At 49.0% G+C, this 14,333-nt stretch overlaps 1 protein-coding gene across 3 annotated transcripts in view; it reads left to right on the forward strand.

Annotated features, from left to right (window-relative positions):
- Positions 1-5,585: 5,585 nt before the first annotated feature.
- TSC22D3 (TSC22 domain family member 3) overlaps positions 5,586-14,333 on the forward strand; it is a 62,513-nt gene continuing 53,765 nt past the window's right edge. The window contains exons 1-2 of one of the 3 annotated variants that reach the window (XM_059386069.1): positions 5,586-5,602; positions 6,615-7,040. In XM_059386069.1, the coding sequence (XP_059242052.1) occupies positions 6,721-7,040 (320 nt within the window). In that variant the 5' untranslated portion in view covers positions 5,586-5,602; positions 6,615-6,720. Of the gene's footprint in view, positions 5,603-5,760; positions 5,996-6,249; positions 6,371-6,614; positions 7,041-14,333 lie in introns of those variants that run through there. The other 2 variants (XM_059386064.1, XM_059386063.1) reach the window with 2 other exon arrangements.

Below are 14,333 nucleotides of genomic sequence, written 5' to 3' on the forward strand. Positions count from 1 at the left end.
CCCACCTCTTCAAAAAACAAAATAAAACATCTGGGGACATTTAAAATCATACATCCCTGGTCCCCACTCCAGACCTACTGAATCTGGATTCTTGTGGTTGGGGTCTGTGATGGGCTATACTGTGTCCTCTCCCAATCCCGCATGTTGAAGTCCTAAACCCCCAGTGATTCAGAATGTGACCATATTTGGTGATGGGGGTCTTTGAAGAGGTAATTAAGCTAAAATTAGTTCATTAAGGTAAGCCCTAGTCCAGGATGACGGCTTCCTTATAAGACAAGGAAATTTGGATACAGACATACACAGAGGAAAGACCATGCAAAGACACAGGGAGAAGACAGCCATGTACAAGGCAAGGAGAGAGGCCTCACAATGCCTTGATCTCACACTTCTAGCTTCCGGAACTGTGAGAAAATACATTTCTGTCATTCTCTTCCACTTGCCAGCTGTGTAACCTTGGAAAATTAATTTCATTTCTCTCAGAGCTATAAAACAAGGCTACCTCATAGGCTTGCTATGAGGGATGAATGGCAAATGGCTGTTAAGACCCAGCACAATAGCTCACATGTAGGCAAGGCTCATTCGTGTTAGCTATTGTTTTAATATTATAAGGTGGTTGGTCTAGAGCAAGGATTCTTAAAAATCCAGAGGATAAATAAAATTCAGTGGAAAACGTTACATCTCCATTTTCTGCAACCTCTAACTGAAATTCAGATTTCCTTCAGTTACAAATGCAGAGAACAGACCACAGTAGTATTACCAGCACCTGTGACTTTGTTGCTGGTGGCAATCACAGTTTTAGGTCACGTTACTGTTATTACAAGTATTCTTAAATACTTTTTACACTCATTACTTTGAAGTTACCATGGTTATCATAGCTGCGTCTAGATCTTGGCGTTTACTACATGAATAACAAGCATTTATGTTATGTAACTATATCACAGCTTCCTATTTTTGATCTTCGGATAACGGCATAACAATGTAAGATTTTATTTATTTATTTATTTATTTATTTATTTGAGAGCGAGGGAGCACTAGCAGGGTAAGGGGTAAAGGGAGAAGCAGACTCCCCCGTGAGTAGGGAGCCCGATGCGATACGGGGCTCCATCCCAGAACTCTGGGATCATGACCTGAGCCTTTGGCAGATGCTTCACCGACTGAGCCACCCAGGTGCCCTGGATAATAGCATAACGATGGAATTGATTTCCTTTGTAATCCTACACATTCTATTTTACATATCTAAAGACACTGTTCTAAGAAGAGGTCCACAGGCTTCACTGTACTATCAAAAGGTTTCTTGGCACAAATACATTTAAGAACCCCTGATTCAGGTTTTTAAACCCATGCTGCCTACGACAATCTACAAATCTATAATGAACAATTGTCAACAGTTTCAGGAAGGATAATCTGCTTTCTCCAGCAAAGAAAGGTGAACAAAATAATTTTGAGGGTAGGGAAACAGGATTGCCTGAAAATCACTGTTTATGTGCCTTCACTTGAACCTAGCTAGACTGCAAATGCCTAGATATGCTGGATAATCTCTCTGTGCTCAATTTCCCTGTCTCTTACATGAGAATGATGGTAGTATCTAATTCGGTGTTTTTTGGTCCAATCTTCTTAAAAACAACTGTTATATTTTCTAAATGTTTGATAAACCCATCATTACAAAGTCACCTAATTACTTTTTAAATTTTTTTTAATAAAGATTTTATTTATTTATTTGACACACAGAGAGAGATCACAAGTAAGCAGAGCAGCAGGCAGAGAGAGGTGGGGAAGCAGGCTCCCCGCCGAATAGGGAGCCCGATGTGGGGCTCAATCCCAGGATGCTGGGATCGTGACCTGTGACCTGAGTCAAAGGCAGAGGCTTAACCCACTGAGCCACCCAGGCGCCCCACAAAGTCACCTAATTATTAAAGGCACAAGCTTCCAAGTCAGAAAGCTGTAGAGGGTTCAAATTCAAATGCCTAGCTTATGACGTATGTGACCTGAAAGTTTTTTTAACTTCCCCAAGCCCATTTCATCACCGGAATTTAGTACCTGCTTCACAGGGCTGTCTTGAGGCTTAAATGAGATATTATATGTAAAATGTCTAGCCTGGGACGCCTGGGTGATTCAGTGCATTGAGCTTCTGCCTTCGGCTCAAATTATGATCTTGGGATCATGAGAAGGAGCCCCACGTGGGGCAGACTCCTTGCTCAGCAGTGAGCCTGCTTCTCCCTCCCCCTACATGTGCACGCTCTTTCTCTGATAAACAATCTTTAAAAAAAAATAGCAAAAGCTTTAAAAAATAAAGTGTCTGGCACATAGCAGGGGCTCAATAAATGATATGTATCCTTTTTAAAAAAGATTTTATTTATCTGAGAGAGAGAGAGAAGGCAAGCAGGGGAGGAGCAGAGGAGGAGAAGCAGCCGAGGGAGAGGAGGAGCAGAGCGGGTAAGGAGAGGGAAAGAATCTCCAGCGGACTCTGCAGAGCATGGAACCCACCCCAGGAGAGCAGGAGGGGCTCCTTCTCATGACCCTAAGATTATGACCTGAACTGAAACCAAGGATCAGATGCTTAACCCTTAACGGACTGAGCTACCCACGTGCCCCCTATCCTTTTTTTTAAGAGTTGTGAAATGCATAGACAAACTGGTGAAGTGAGAGGATCCCCCACACGTTCCCACAAGCCCCTCGAAGACCTGGTCCCTCCTCTTCTTCCAGCCTTGCTGCTCACTATTCCATCTCTCATCTTGTTCTCCTAGGACACCAACTTGCTTTGTAATGACTCTGAACCGCCTCCCAGCATACCTGATGCCCCCGCCCCCTTACCCCTGCCTCTGTTCTCTGCTCTCTCTACCTGGATTGTCCCTCCCTCCTTCCAGAACTGACACCTTCTCCAGGCTCCCATGGCACTTGTTTCCACCACACACCAGGCGTCCATCATTATGGCGTCCATCATTATTGTACTGTTTCGTCTGTTGATGTATCTGTTTTGCCAGCAAGGCCATGAGTTCTTTGAGGGCCTGGGCTATGTCTTATTTACCTTGGAATCTCCACTAACACTGTACCTGGCATGGGTCAAGTGCAGAGCAAGTGACCCTTAGATGACCCCATCTGAGAAAGTGATGTCCCTTGTCTTCCCTTTCTGCTCCACCCAGAAATCTACCACCAGGTCCCTGTAGAAGTGCCCCCCCCCCCCACCTCTGGTTGCTGGGTTCATGCAAGAGCATTTTGCTGCTCTGAATATCTCCACCGAACACGGTGTCTGTGAGCAAAGGGAGGTGTCACAGACAGGAGCCAATGGGGGGGGGGCTGCCCAGTCAGCCTTCCTCTGGAGGTATGCTATGTGTCACTATAAGCTGGACTTGCATGCAAACACATGGTAGCTTTCTGACCCTCTCTCTGAACTATCCAGATTTTTCTATATCTAAGTTATATTTGCTCTTGATCAGCCTGGATATAGTATGCAAAGCTGCACTGAATTATTAACAACACTGCTAGAGAGCAAGGACTACAACAAGGGAAATGTCAAGGGGAAAAAATCTTCAGTTTAATGGTGCCAAATGCCAAGAAGGAAATACTTCTACCAGGACCTCGTCCCAAGGTTATGAACAAAGATAAGAGGACTCAGGCAAGCAGAGAAGCAAAAGGCCCCAGCAGTTCTCAAAACACAACTTAAGCAAACATTTATGGAGCTAATATATTTTGTTATAATGTTTAACATAAAATAATTATAAACAAGAGGGAAAATCATAAACACTGTAATTAAAAAACAATTCAGTAGGCTATAAGTCTGCACAATGCCTGTGAAATTTCATATTCTACTACCTCCTCTGGCTTTTACCCAAGAACATTAAAAAAAAAAAAAGGGAAGAAGAATAAAAGGGGGGGAAATTAACGCATCTAAAGGATTGCTTTGGTTTCATAATCATTTTCATAAAGGACTGGCTTTTGGGAGACCAAACTGAATCCTCAGCAGGCTGTGAGAGCATAGGGACCATGCTCTCAGTTCTGCGGGTCTGGTCAGTGACCTCCAAAAGCCACTTTCATCTCTGATCCTGGGATCTTGTTGGGAGCTAGGGATACAGCTTGTTTCTGGTTTTCTGGCCCCTAAGGCAGAGAGAGCACTGCCCTCCCTCCACCCCTCCCTCCCACCATTTCCGCAAGTTGTGGGGCCCCCATACAAGACCCACTGGGCCCTGGGAACGGGGAGTTCTTTGGCTGCCCTTTGCTCCTAGTCACAGGGCTGCTCCTTGTGGCACCCAGAGGGAATTTCAAATGTAGGGAAAGCCCAATCTGCAGGGAGTCGGGCAAATGAAGCTCCACCAGAAAGAAGGGGCCCCTAGCCCTGACTGGTGTCCGGGTGTTCAGGTCTGTTATGGGGGCCCCTTTTTACATAAAATCTGCCTCCGTTTTCCTCCCGCTCTGGGAACCAATGCAGTGAGGATTCCACTAGGCGGCACCTCTGTGGTCTCCCGGGAGTTTGAACTCTGTGACCGAGGCAGGGAATGTTCCAGGTCTGAAACACAAGATGGCAGTATACGCTACCCTATTGCTAGGGCCACGAGCTTATGGGGGGGGGGGGCGAGTCGGCGGGGGGTGGGGAGCGCTGACTGAAACTGAAATCCATCTGAGTTTTATGTGCAGACTGAACATCATGAATATCTGGAATTTTTTTTTCAGGAGCCAATAATTATTGAATCCTCCACATTTCGGGGTAGTCCAATTCCCCAAGCCCTGAGCCACCCTGAAAGCCTGTCCTGCCCACCCAGCCCTTCCCCACATCTTAAAAAGCCCAAGGGGTATGTGACCCAAGGAATCAGCCTGCCTCGCTCTCCACGGATTTGACCTTTCACCTTTCCTCAGCCCCAGAAGCACCCTCTGCTCGGAGCCAAGAACTCCTCGGCTCGCAGTTTCACGCCACCCCCGTGCCTATGAGCATTTCCTCACCACAGCTCTCGAAAGGGTGAGGACAGAGATCAACTAAGGTGGCAGACGGGGATCAGAAAAGGCGGGGCAGCAAGCTTGGAAAAGTAGGGGAAAATAAGTTAAGTGAGGAGAAAGGGGCAGACCCGAGGAGAAAGCGTGGGTTGCTGACGCGAGGGACACGCGGGGGGAAATCGAATGGGGGAAATGAAGGGGACAGAAAGAAAAAGACGGAGAATGGGGAAGGGGGGTGGGGAAGAAGACGGGGAATGGGGGAGAAGCCGGGGAGTAGGGAAGAAGATGGTAATGGGGAAGACGGGGAATAGGGGAAGATGGGGAATGGGGGAGAAGAGGGGAGAATGAGGAAATGCCGAGGAGGGGAAAAAAAAAAAAGAAATAAGGAAGGGGGGCAAGAAAGAAAAGGAAGAGGAGCGGAAACGGGTAAAGAAAGAAATACGGGGAAGAAAGAAAATGAAAGAAAGGGGAAAGAGTGGGGAAGAAGTGCCGAGAGACGGAAGGGCAAACGGAGACGCGAGCCCAGGAAGGGAGAAGGGGCAAGGCAGCGGGAAGCCACCCGGGGAGCTGGCATTCCCTGAAGCCCGGGCACTGATGGCCTCAGAAGGGGTTCAGGGAAGAGAAGAGAGTGCTCGTGGGGGAAAGAGGGGAAGATCAGGAGAAGGGGCCAGAAACCGAGGCGAGTTTGAGCGTGCTTCCGTGAGTTTCGTTTAAGGCATTCCCCTGGGCACCGCGAGAGCGTGCCGGGCGCTCTCAGACTCCCCGCGGGGGCAGCCGTTCTCTCTCTGCAGACCCCCCAAATAGGCTGGTGGCGGGGCGGAGGGTTAAGGCAGCGACGAGACGGGCTCGCGCGGGCGGCGTCTCTCCTGCAGGGGGACCCGTCCTCGGCGGGACGCCGAACATCTGCCCTCCCGCGGAGCTCGAGACCGGGTTGGCGCGGCGTGCGCGGCTGACCGCGAGTAGATTTCTGACGGTGGATGCGCCTTGAGCGGCCAGAGAGCCCGAGCGGCGGCAGCGCCAGGCGCGCGGACGCGGGGAGAGCCGAGCCGGGTTCCCGAGAGCGCGGGCCAGGGTGCGAGCGGCCGTGTGGGCGCGGGGGCGGGGGGGGGGGGGGGGGGGGGGGGGGGAGGGGGGCGGGAGCTTGGGGGGCAGGACCCAGGCGGCCGCCAAGGAAGCGGCGAGGAGCGCTCACCGCCGGCCCCCCTGGGGTAATTTACATGCTGTCACAGCCCCGTGCTGACTCCTGGGCGTGCAGCTCGCTCACTCGCTCACTGGCTCCCTCGCTCACTCGCTCTCCGCTCCTGCCACCGCACAGCCGGCACAACCCAGGGGAGCCCGAGAGCGGGAGAGCCAGCGAGCCGGGGAGGGAGGGAGCAAAGGAGGGAGGGAACGAGGGCGCGCCCTGGCTCTCCCTCTGCCCTGCTGCCCGCCCTTCCTGCTGCCACAGGTCCGCCGAGCCCCGCTCACACTTGGGAAACTTAGGACTGCGCTAGAGCCGCGTGTGGCACCTGGGGGGCGGGCAGCCCCAGCCTCTAGAGGAGGGGGAGGAGGAAGAGGAGGAAGTGAGTCCGAAGGATCCGCTCAGAGCTGTTTGTCCAGCTGTTTCTATTCGCACCCAGGGCAGCACAGCCAGGAGGGGGCCGAGCCGAGGGTGGCTGGCTTTAGGCGCTAATTTCCAACTCCTCTCGCAGCTTGTGTTTTCCAGACACCCTGGAGTCCCCTCAAGCTAGCCCGGCGGGCGCGCACCTGCCAGCCGACCCTGACCTCGAGGGCCAAACGGCCCCCGAGCCTGAGAAGATGGCCCAGCCCAAGACCGACTGCCGTTCACCTGTCGGTCTCGACTGCTGCAACTGCTGCCTGGACCTGGCCCACCGTAGCGGGCTCCAGCGCGACAGCAGCGGAGAAAACAACAATCCGGGCAGCCCTACCGTGAGCAACTTTCGGCAGCTGCAGGAGAAGCTAATCTTCGAGAACCTCAACACCGACAAGCTCAACAGCATAATGCGGCAGGATTCGCTAGAGCCCGTGCTGCGGGACCCCTGCTACCTGATCAACGAGGGCATCTGCAACCGCAACATCGACCAGACCATGCTCTCCATCCTGCTCTTCTTCCACAGGTGGGTGCCTGGGCAGACGGGTGGGCACGCGGTCCAGGCTGGCGCCGGCCTTTACCGGACCCTCACCTCTGACGGAAAGGGTGACCGAGTTGTTCACGCGGTGGGGTTGAGGGAGCACTGGGGAGGCGGGGCTCCCGGTGTCCGAGACCTGACTCGGACCCTTATGCTCCTCTGAGGCCAGCAGGGCAGAGGGGAGGCCCGGCAGGTGGGAGCCTTATTTTGAAGGGAATTTGAGACTTGCCTAGGGAAATGCTGGAGTCCAGGAGGTGGGCAGAGCCCTAGCTCGGTTTGGGGGTAGCCAGCGGCACCCCCTCCTGAAATGCGCACGTTTCTGCTTCCGTTTTGGGGATTCTGCCACGGGATGCTCCTGGGATCCGAGTTCCACCTTTCTCAGAAGCCCATTTCTAAATATGCAAACTCGGGTTGCAATTGCAAGAGCTTTTAAATTACAGAGTGGCCCTGACTGACATCGAGGGCAAGCAAAATGTCAGGACAAATTAAGCTGCTGCTGGCATGGGGGGAGGGTGAAGAATAAGAAAAATTAGACATGTGTGAGAATTTTTTGAGACTCTGGATGGTATTTTTTGAGACTCCGTGGATCACGGCCTTCAATTTCCAGTGGCGGCTAAAAGCAGCCCCTGAGAGAGCATCCTGTGATGGGTGGGTGGGTGGATGAACCCCCCGTCTCCGCAGGCCTGTGTTGGAGTGCAGGTCAGACTTTCTAGATATCCTGCTGAAGGACAAGGAAGGGAGGGAGAGGGGAAAAACACAATGGGAAGACTCAAGGTTGCCGCTGTCCTCCAGTCCAAGACATTCTGGTAAGAGCCAGTCTTGGTAGCAGAGAGGCAACTGAGGCAGTTTTGAGACAGGGGAGGCAGGAAACCCAGCCCTGGGTTTGGGGTCTTAGAACCATCCAGACAGGACACTGGGTGCGCGTGTGCGCATCTGTGCTTGTGTGTGTGTGTGTGTGTGTGTGTGTGTGTACGCACGCATGTATAGGGGTGGATCTTATTCTCTCTCAACAACAAAGGTTATGTAAGAGGAGAACCCCGCTGTGGGAGACCAGGGTTGTGGTACAAGTTGTGGTTCTACCTCCACGTGTGAACCTGAGCAAGTTCCCTGATCTTTCTGGTCTCTTAAGACTCATGTTCTGAGGGGCGCTTGGGTGGCTCAGTGGGTTAAAGCCTCTGCCTTGGGCTCAGGTCATGATCTCAGGGTCCTGGGATCCAGCCCTACCGGCTCTCTGCTCAGCAGGGAGCCTGCTTCCCTTTCTTTCTCTCTCTCTCCCTCTCTCTCTCTGCCTGCCTCTCTGCCTACTTGTGATCTCTGTCTGTCAAATGAATAGATAAAATCTTTAAAAACAAACAAACAAACAGACTCCTAGTTCTGAGATTCCAGGTCTGGAGGGGGGAGGTGGTGTGTTGAGCCAAGGTAATAGGAAATTTTCAGCACCCACAGACTATTGAATCATTGGGTGGCTTTGTGAAGCCCACATGGGACATTTTCAAAGTGATCCCATTGGCAGGAACTGCCCTCACTTGGTACTAAGACCAGGTTTGCCTCTGCAGCCCCACAAGCAGGGCTGCCGATTTCTTTGGCACTATCATAACAAGTTGTATTTCTCAGGCATTTTACAGGCCATCAAAGCCCTTTCTCGTTTATTGTTTCACACGAAGCAGCAATTGTCTCAAAGAAACCAGGCCGCATACGGAACAGGTTTCTAGGGAATCTTCGTTTCTTGTGAAAGATTACTACAAGTGTATTCACACCACAGACAACCCGCAGCCCCTGCCCAGCTAAAGCCCTAACAGGCTCCTAATAATCCTGCTCCACACCACAGGAGAGTGGTGGTGAGGAGTGGCAGAAACACCAGGAAAGAGCGTCTACAGCATTTGTACTCTTTTTGGGGGGAGAGAAACTGCCCTAAATGGCCTTGCTAAAGTGTAAGAGGGGACACTTCCTCGGCTCTGGTTTCTAGGTTCAGGACCTAGGAGGGTAGGACCTAGGTGAGTGAGGTCTGAGGCTAAGAGCCTAAGATCAGTGTTGGTTTGTGCCACACCTAGAGATGCTTTCTGGTTGTCTGGGTTTCTTGAATGGAAAAACCTCCTTCGACACCTACTCCCATGGACACCTGCCTGTTGACACTTGTTTCTTGGCAAAGCCTGGAAATACTATGGGTTGGGGGTGGGGGCGCTGAGGGCATTGGTCAAGGGAGGAGGGCGAATGGTTAAAAAGGTGTACCTGAGTCCTGTGCCTCTAGCAATCAGAGCAATTCGGTGTCCCAAACAGTTGAGCAGCAAACCAGTAAGCCCTCAGGCTTCCGTGAGGCAGGGGAATGACCGAGTCCTGTGGTAACAGCCGTAGAGTTCTAGAAGGATGAAGCATTGTCTCAGTTTCCTTGACCTTTCTGGGACCTTAGAGATTAGACATTCTGAATGTGGTTTAGGCTTTGCCCAGAATGACATCCTCCTTAGCAAAGTAGGAGACCATTATTGCTGGTCATGGGACTTCTCTGGTCTCTGAGCTGGGCAGCCTTCTCCAAAGTGAAAATCTCCTCTTTCTTACTTCATTTATTCCCTGGGCATCTGTCTTCAAAACTCAGCCATCCCTTTTACTTCGGTTCCATTTAATGATTTGATATTTCAAATTCCTGTCTGGGTATACTTTTCCTTTAATTTGTTGACTTTGAAGGCTGTCTCTTCTAGAAAAGCGACTCATCCGCCTCTCCTCCTGCAGCCCACTCACCTGCTGCCAGGGCTCCTGTATTCCAGGGAGGAAGGGCAGGGCGGGGCACATTCTTCATTTCTATCTGGTTTGTCTACTTTGACCTGCCCCTGGCTCCTAGCTTAGTTCTTGGAATCCTTGGAACACAAGAGTGTAAGCAATCTGAGGGCAGGACTGTGTTTTACACTCACTTGGTTCTCCCTCAGCTACTTGTTAGACAGCCGGTACTCAGTAACTGTTTTGTTTTTTTTTTTTTTTTTTTTTTTTTTGTAACCAGATGACTGATTAATTATTGGTGTGGTCCTCTGTAAAGATTTTACAACTTTAAACTAGTCTTGGAAAATCCTTATTAATATTTAAGTGTGATCTCTGTTGTTTGAACCACATACATTTATTCCTAGCCTAGTAGAAGTCCCTATGGACATGCAACTTGTTCATATATAAGGATGCCTCTAAAATATCGGGTGAGAGGAAGATGTGTTTTGTTTTTTAAAAGATTGTATTTATTTGAGATTGAGAGAGAGAGAGAGCACAAACAGGGAGGAGGGGCAGAGAGAGAAGCCGACTCCCCACTGAGCAGGGAGCCCAAACGGGGCTGGATCCCAGGACCCTGAGATCATGACCTGAACTGATGGCAGAAGTGTAACTGACTGAGCCACCCAGGTGCCCCAGGGGAAGATGTGTTTTAAATACCATCCCTTAGGGCTCAGGTCATGATCTCAGGGTCCTGGGATATAGCCCCATGTCCTCAGGGTTCCCTGCTCAGCGGGGAGCCTGCTTCTCCCTTTCCTTCTGCTCCTCCTCCCCCACTCGTGTGCAAGCACATAAGCACATGCTCGCTCTCGCTCTTTCTCTCTCTCTCTCTCAAATAATAAATAAAATCTTTAAAATAAATAAATAAATACCATCCCTTTGATCTTGTATTAGGTAACTAACAACAATTATAGATTAATAGTTAACATTTACTGAGTGTTTAAAATATGTACTAAGCCTCCTGTCTGCATAATCTCACTGATACCAACCCAAAGGAAGGGGTACTGTTGTCACCCTTCTTTATTTTATAATGAAGGAAACTGAGGCTTGGGAAAATTTAGAAACTTGCCTGATACCTCCCAACAAAGAGCAAAGCCAAAACTCCGCCTAAGATCAATCAGACACTAAAGAATTGTCTGTGAAGAAAGAGTTGTTAAGCTGAGGTAAATATTAGCCCAGAAAACTAATCAAGTGGTTAAAATGTCCTTACTAGGTAGGGTGACCAACCCTCCAGTCTGGGGAAACAAGACTTCCAATGTTCAAACCAGGACAGTCCCAGGGAAACTGGGATGATTGGTCACCCTTCTATTCAGGGACTCTGCCTTATCATTTGAATATGCTTCTAAAACTGGAAAACTTAGGAGGCAGATAGAATATACCGGGCGAACAGCTAACATTTCCAATTTAAATGTAGCACCTGGCTGGCTCAGCTGGTAGAACATGCGACTCTTGATCTCAGGGTCGTGAGTTTAAGCCCCACTTTGGGCCCGGAGCCTACTTTAAAAAATTATTAAAAAATAAAATAAAATATGGGGCACCCAAGCAGCTCAGTCGGTTAAGAGTCCAACTGATCTCAGGGTCCTGAGATGGAGCTCCATGTTGGGGTCTGAGCTGGGCATATAGAGCCTGAGATTCTCTCAGAATCAGATTCTCTCAATCTCAGAGAGATTGAGATTCTTTCTCTGTCTCCCTCCACCCCTCCCTGTGCCCGTGCTCTCCCCTCCCATAAATAAATACATCTTTAAAAAAATTAAAATAAAATAAAAGTAGCCTATGAAAAAAACTTGCAAAGTTGACATTTGAGGGACCTTAATTCTCTGATCAGTAAGGTGTAGTGAGCTGGAACAAGAGCCTTTGCCATAGTCTATTATTGTCACTGATGTTGTAACCTCAAATTTATTTCTTAGATTTTATCCAAAGCATCTCAGTCAGCTCTGTTCTGCCTGTGTCCCCCAAGCCCACCTGCCCAGTGTGGCCTGAGACACTCGGAATCGGAATTTGCTTCCAGCTCTAAAAGCCCTTGTTGTCCATCTTTAAGTTTTTGGCTGGCAACAACGGGTTCCCATACTTAGATGCTCAGAAAATAACAGTAGCAGGGTCGTCACCTGGTTGGCTCAGATGGTTAAGTGTCTGTCTTTGGCTCAGGTCATGATCTCCAGGTTCTGGCATGGAGCCCCACATTGGGCTCCCAGCTCAGTGGAGAATCTGCTTCTCGCAGTCTCTCCCCCTGCTTGTGTTCTCTGTATCTCTCTCTTAAATTAATAAATAAAATCTTGAAAAAAAGAAAGAAAGAAAGAAAGAAAATAGGGCACCTGGGTGGCTTAGTCGTAAGTGTCTGCCTTCAGTTCAGGTCATGATCCCAGGGTCCGAGGATCCAGCCCCGCACTGAGCTCCCTGCTCAGTGCCAACCCTGCTTCTCCTTCTCCCACTCCCCCTGCTTGTGTTCCCTCTCTCGCTGTCTCTCTCTCTGTCAAGTAAATAAATAAAATCTTTTTTAAAAAAATAATAACATAAAGTCAAATTGCTTTGCCTGTGCTAATTCCTTTAACTTTCCCTATTGAGTTGGTACATAGCAGCAAGGGGAAAGATAGAGGTTCAGAGATCAGGTTTCCAAGAAAAATTCACATACAAATTATTTGGGCTTCTGTTAAGTGAATCTTCGAACTAATGTTTTTGTTTTTGTTTTTTAAAGATTTTATTTATTTGACACAGAGAGAGAGAAATCACAAGTAGGCAGAGAAGCAAGCAGAGAGAGAGAGGAGAGGAATCAGGCTCCCTGCAGAGTAGAGAGCCCGATGCGGGGCTCGATCCCAGGACCCTGGGATCATGACCTGAGCCGAAGGCAGAGGCTTTAACTCACTGAGCCACCCAGGCACCCCTGAACTAATGGTTTTATATGTGTATATTCCTGAATTTGACCTCTGAGGGCATAGCCACTTACATGGCATGATTTGAAGCACAAAACAACTCTCTTACCTGCCTGCTGTGGTGTCTGAATTCACACTCTAAGATCCACCTTGACATCTGTGCACCATCTAAAATCCCTCTTCCATGGCACCAGTGGTATGCAGACCACACCGTGAGAAACCCCGAATTCGAGATTGCAACGCTTTGTCAACTAATTTGCTAGTTGAATTTGAGGATGGAGGGTTTTTTTTTTTTTTTTTCTGTAGTGAGGTTTTGGGTTTCTGTGTGCCCAAGCCTGTCATTCTTTGCCTTTGTGATTTTTTTCGCTTTTGGTATCAAACTTCGAAAGTCCTTCCCTCACCCAAGGTAATTTAAAATAACTATTTGGAGTACCTAGTGGTCTGACAAAGAATAGACACTCTTGGATTAAGGCACATTCCCTCCTAACAACACAAATGCATCTACAAACTTAACAGTCATGAGGTGGATGCTTCATGAGAATCTCAACATGTAAGAAGTTGTCTTTCTCTTGAGGCTTGGATGTGAATTCCATGTGCAAAGAGGCTTTTGCCGGTGTATGTATATGATATACATACATCATATATATATGATAAATATGTTTTATGTATATATATGAAGTATATAAGTAATATGTACACATTAGCTGTAAAATATATATAACATAAAGTTTGCCATTCTAACCACTTTGAAGTAGCCAATTCAGCGGTATCGGGGATCTTTGCCAGCCTGTACAACCATCACCACCGTCTGTCATTGCCCCAACAGAAACTCTGCACCTGTTAAACACTCCTCGTCCTCCCCTCCCCCTCAGCCCCTGGTCGCCTCTCTTCTACTTCCTGTCTCTCTGAATTTGCCAGCTCTAGGGATTTTATGTAAGTGGAACCCTACATTACGTGTCCTTTGGGTCTGGCCTCTTTGACTGAGCATTAGGTTTTCAAGGTTCACTCATGCTGTGGCATGCGACAGTACTTCGTTCTTTCTTAATGACTGGATAGTATGCTGTTGTGTGGATCAACACGTTTTGTCGAGCCACTCATCAGTCCACTGACACAAGGGTCACCCTCCACCAGCTGGCCATGATGGAAGATGCTGCCGTGCACGCTAGCGTACAGGCATCTTTTTGAGCCCCTGGATCTTTGGGCAGAATATCCTCTCCCTGGGTCAGCTGCTAGGGCTGGTGATTCCAATGAAAAGAAAGCTAAAAAGTTTAATGAAGTGATGGAAATGGAAGTTTTATAGGGGAGATGATGGGCTTTTGAAGCTCATGGGCTCATGAAGCAGAGGCTGGCAAAGGTTTTAGGGTGCTCCTTTCATGAGTGCCCAGGAGCTACCATACCTTTCAGCCACATGTGACATCATTATTTGTCATTGACTACTTTGTGTGGGTTTATTTATCTGACCTCCTGCCAAACAGGCCACTCACTCGGAATAGGATTCTGTGGGAGTGACACATGGGAAACCCAAGTTTGGAGGAGAGGTAGAGAGGCAAGGCTGGTGGCCATGGAAGCCCACTGCATCATGGGGACTGGAGAGATATAGCTGGAGGGTTTGTGTTCTTAATGAAAAATGGTGGGGGGGGGTGCGCCTGAGGGGCTCAGTCATTAAGCA

This window comes from Mustela nigripes, chromosome X (assembly GCF_022355385.1).
Source record: "Mustela nigripes isolate SB6536 chromosome X, MUSNIG.SB6536, whole genome shotgun sequence".
In the NCBI taxonomy this organism is placed as follows: Eukaryota; Metazoa; Chordata; class Mammalia; order Carnivora; family Mustelidae; genus Mustela; species Mustela nigripes.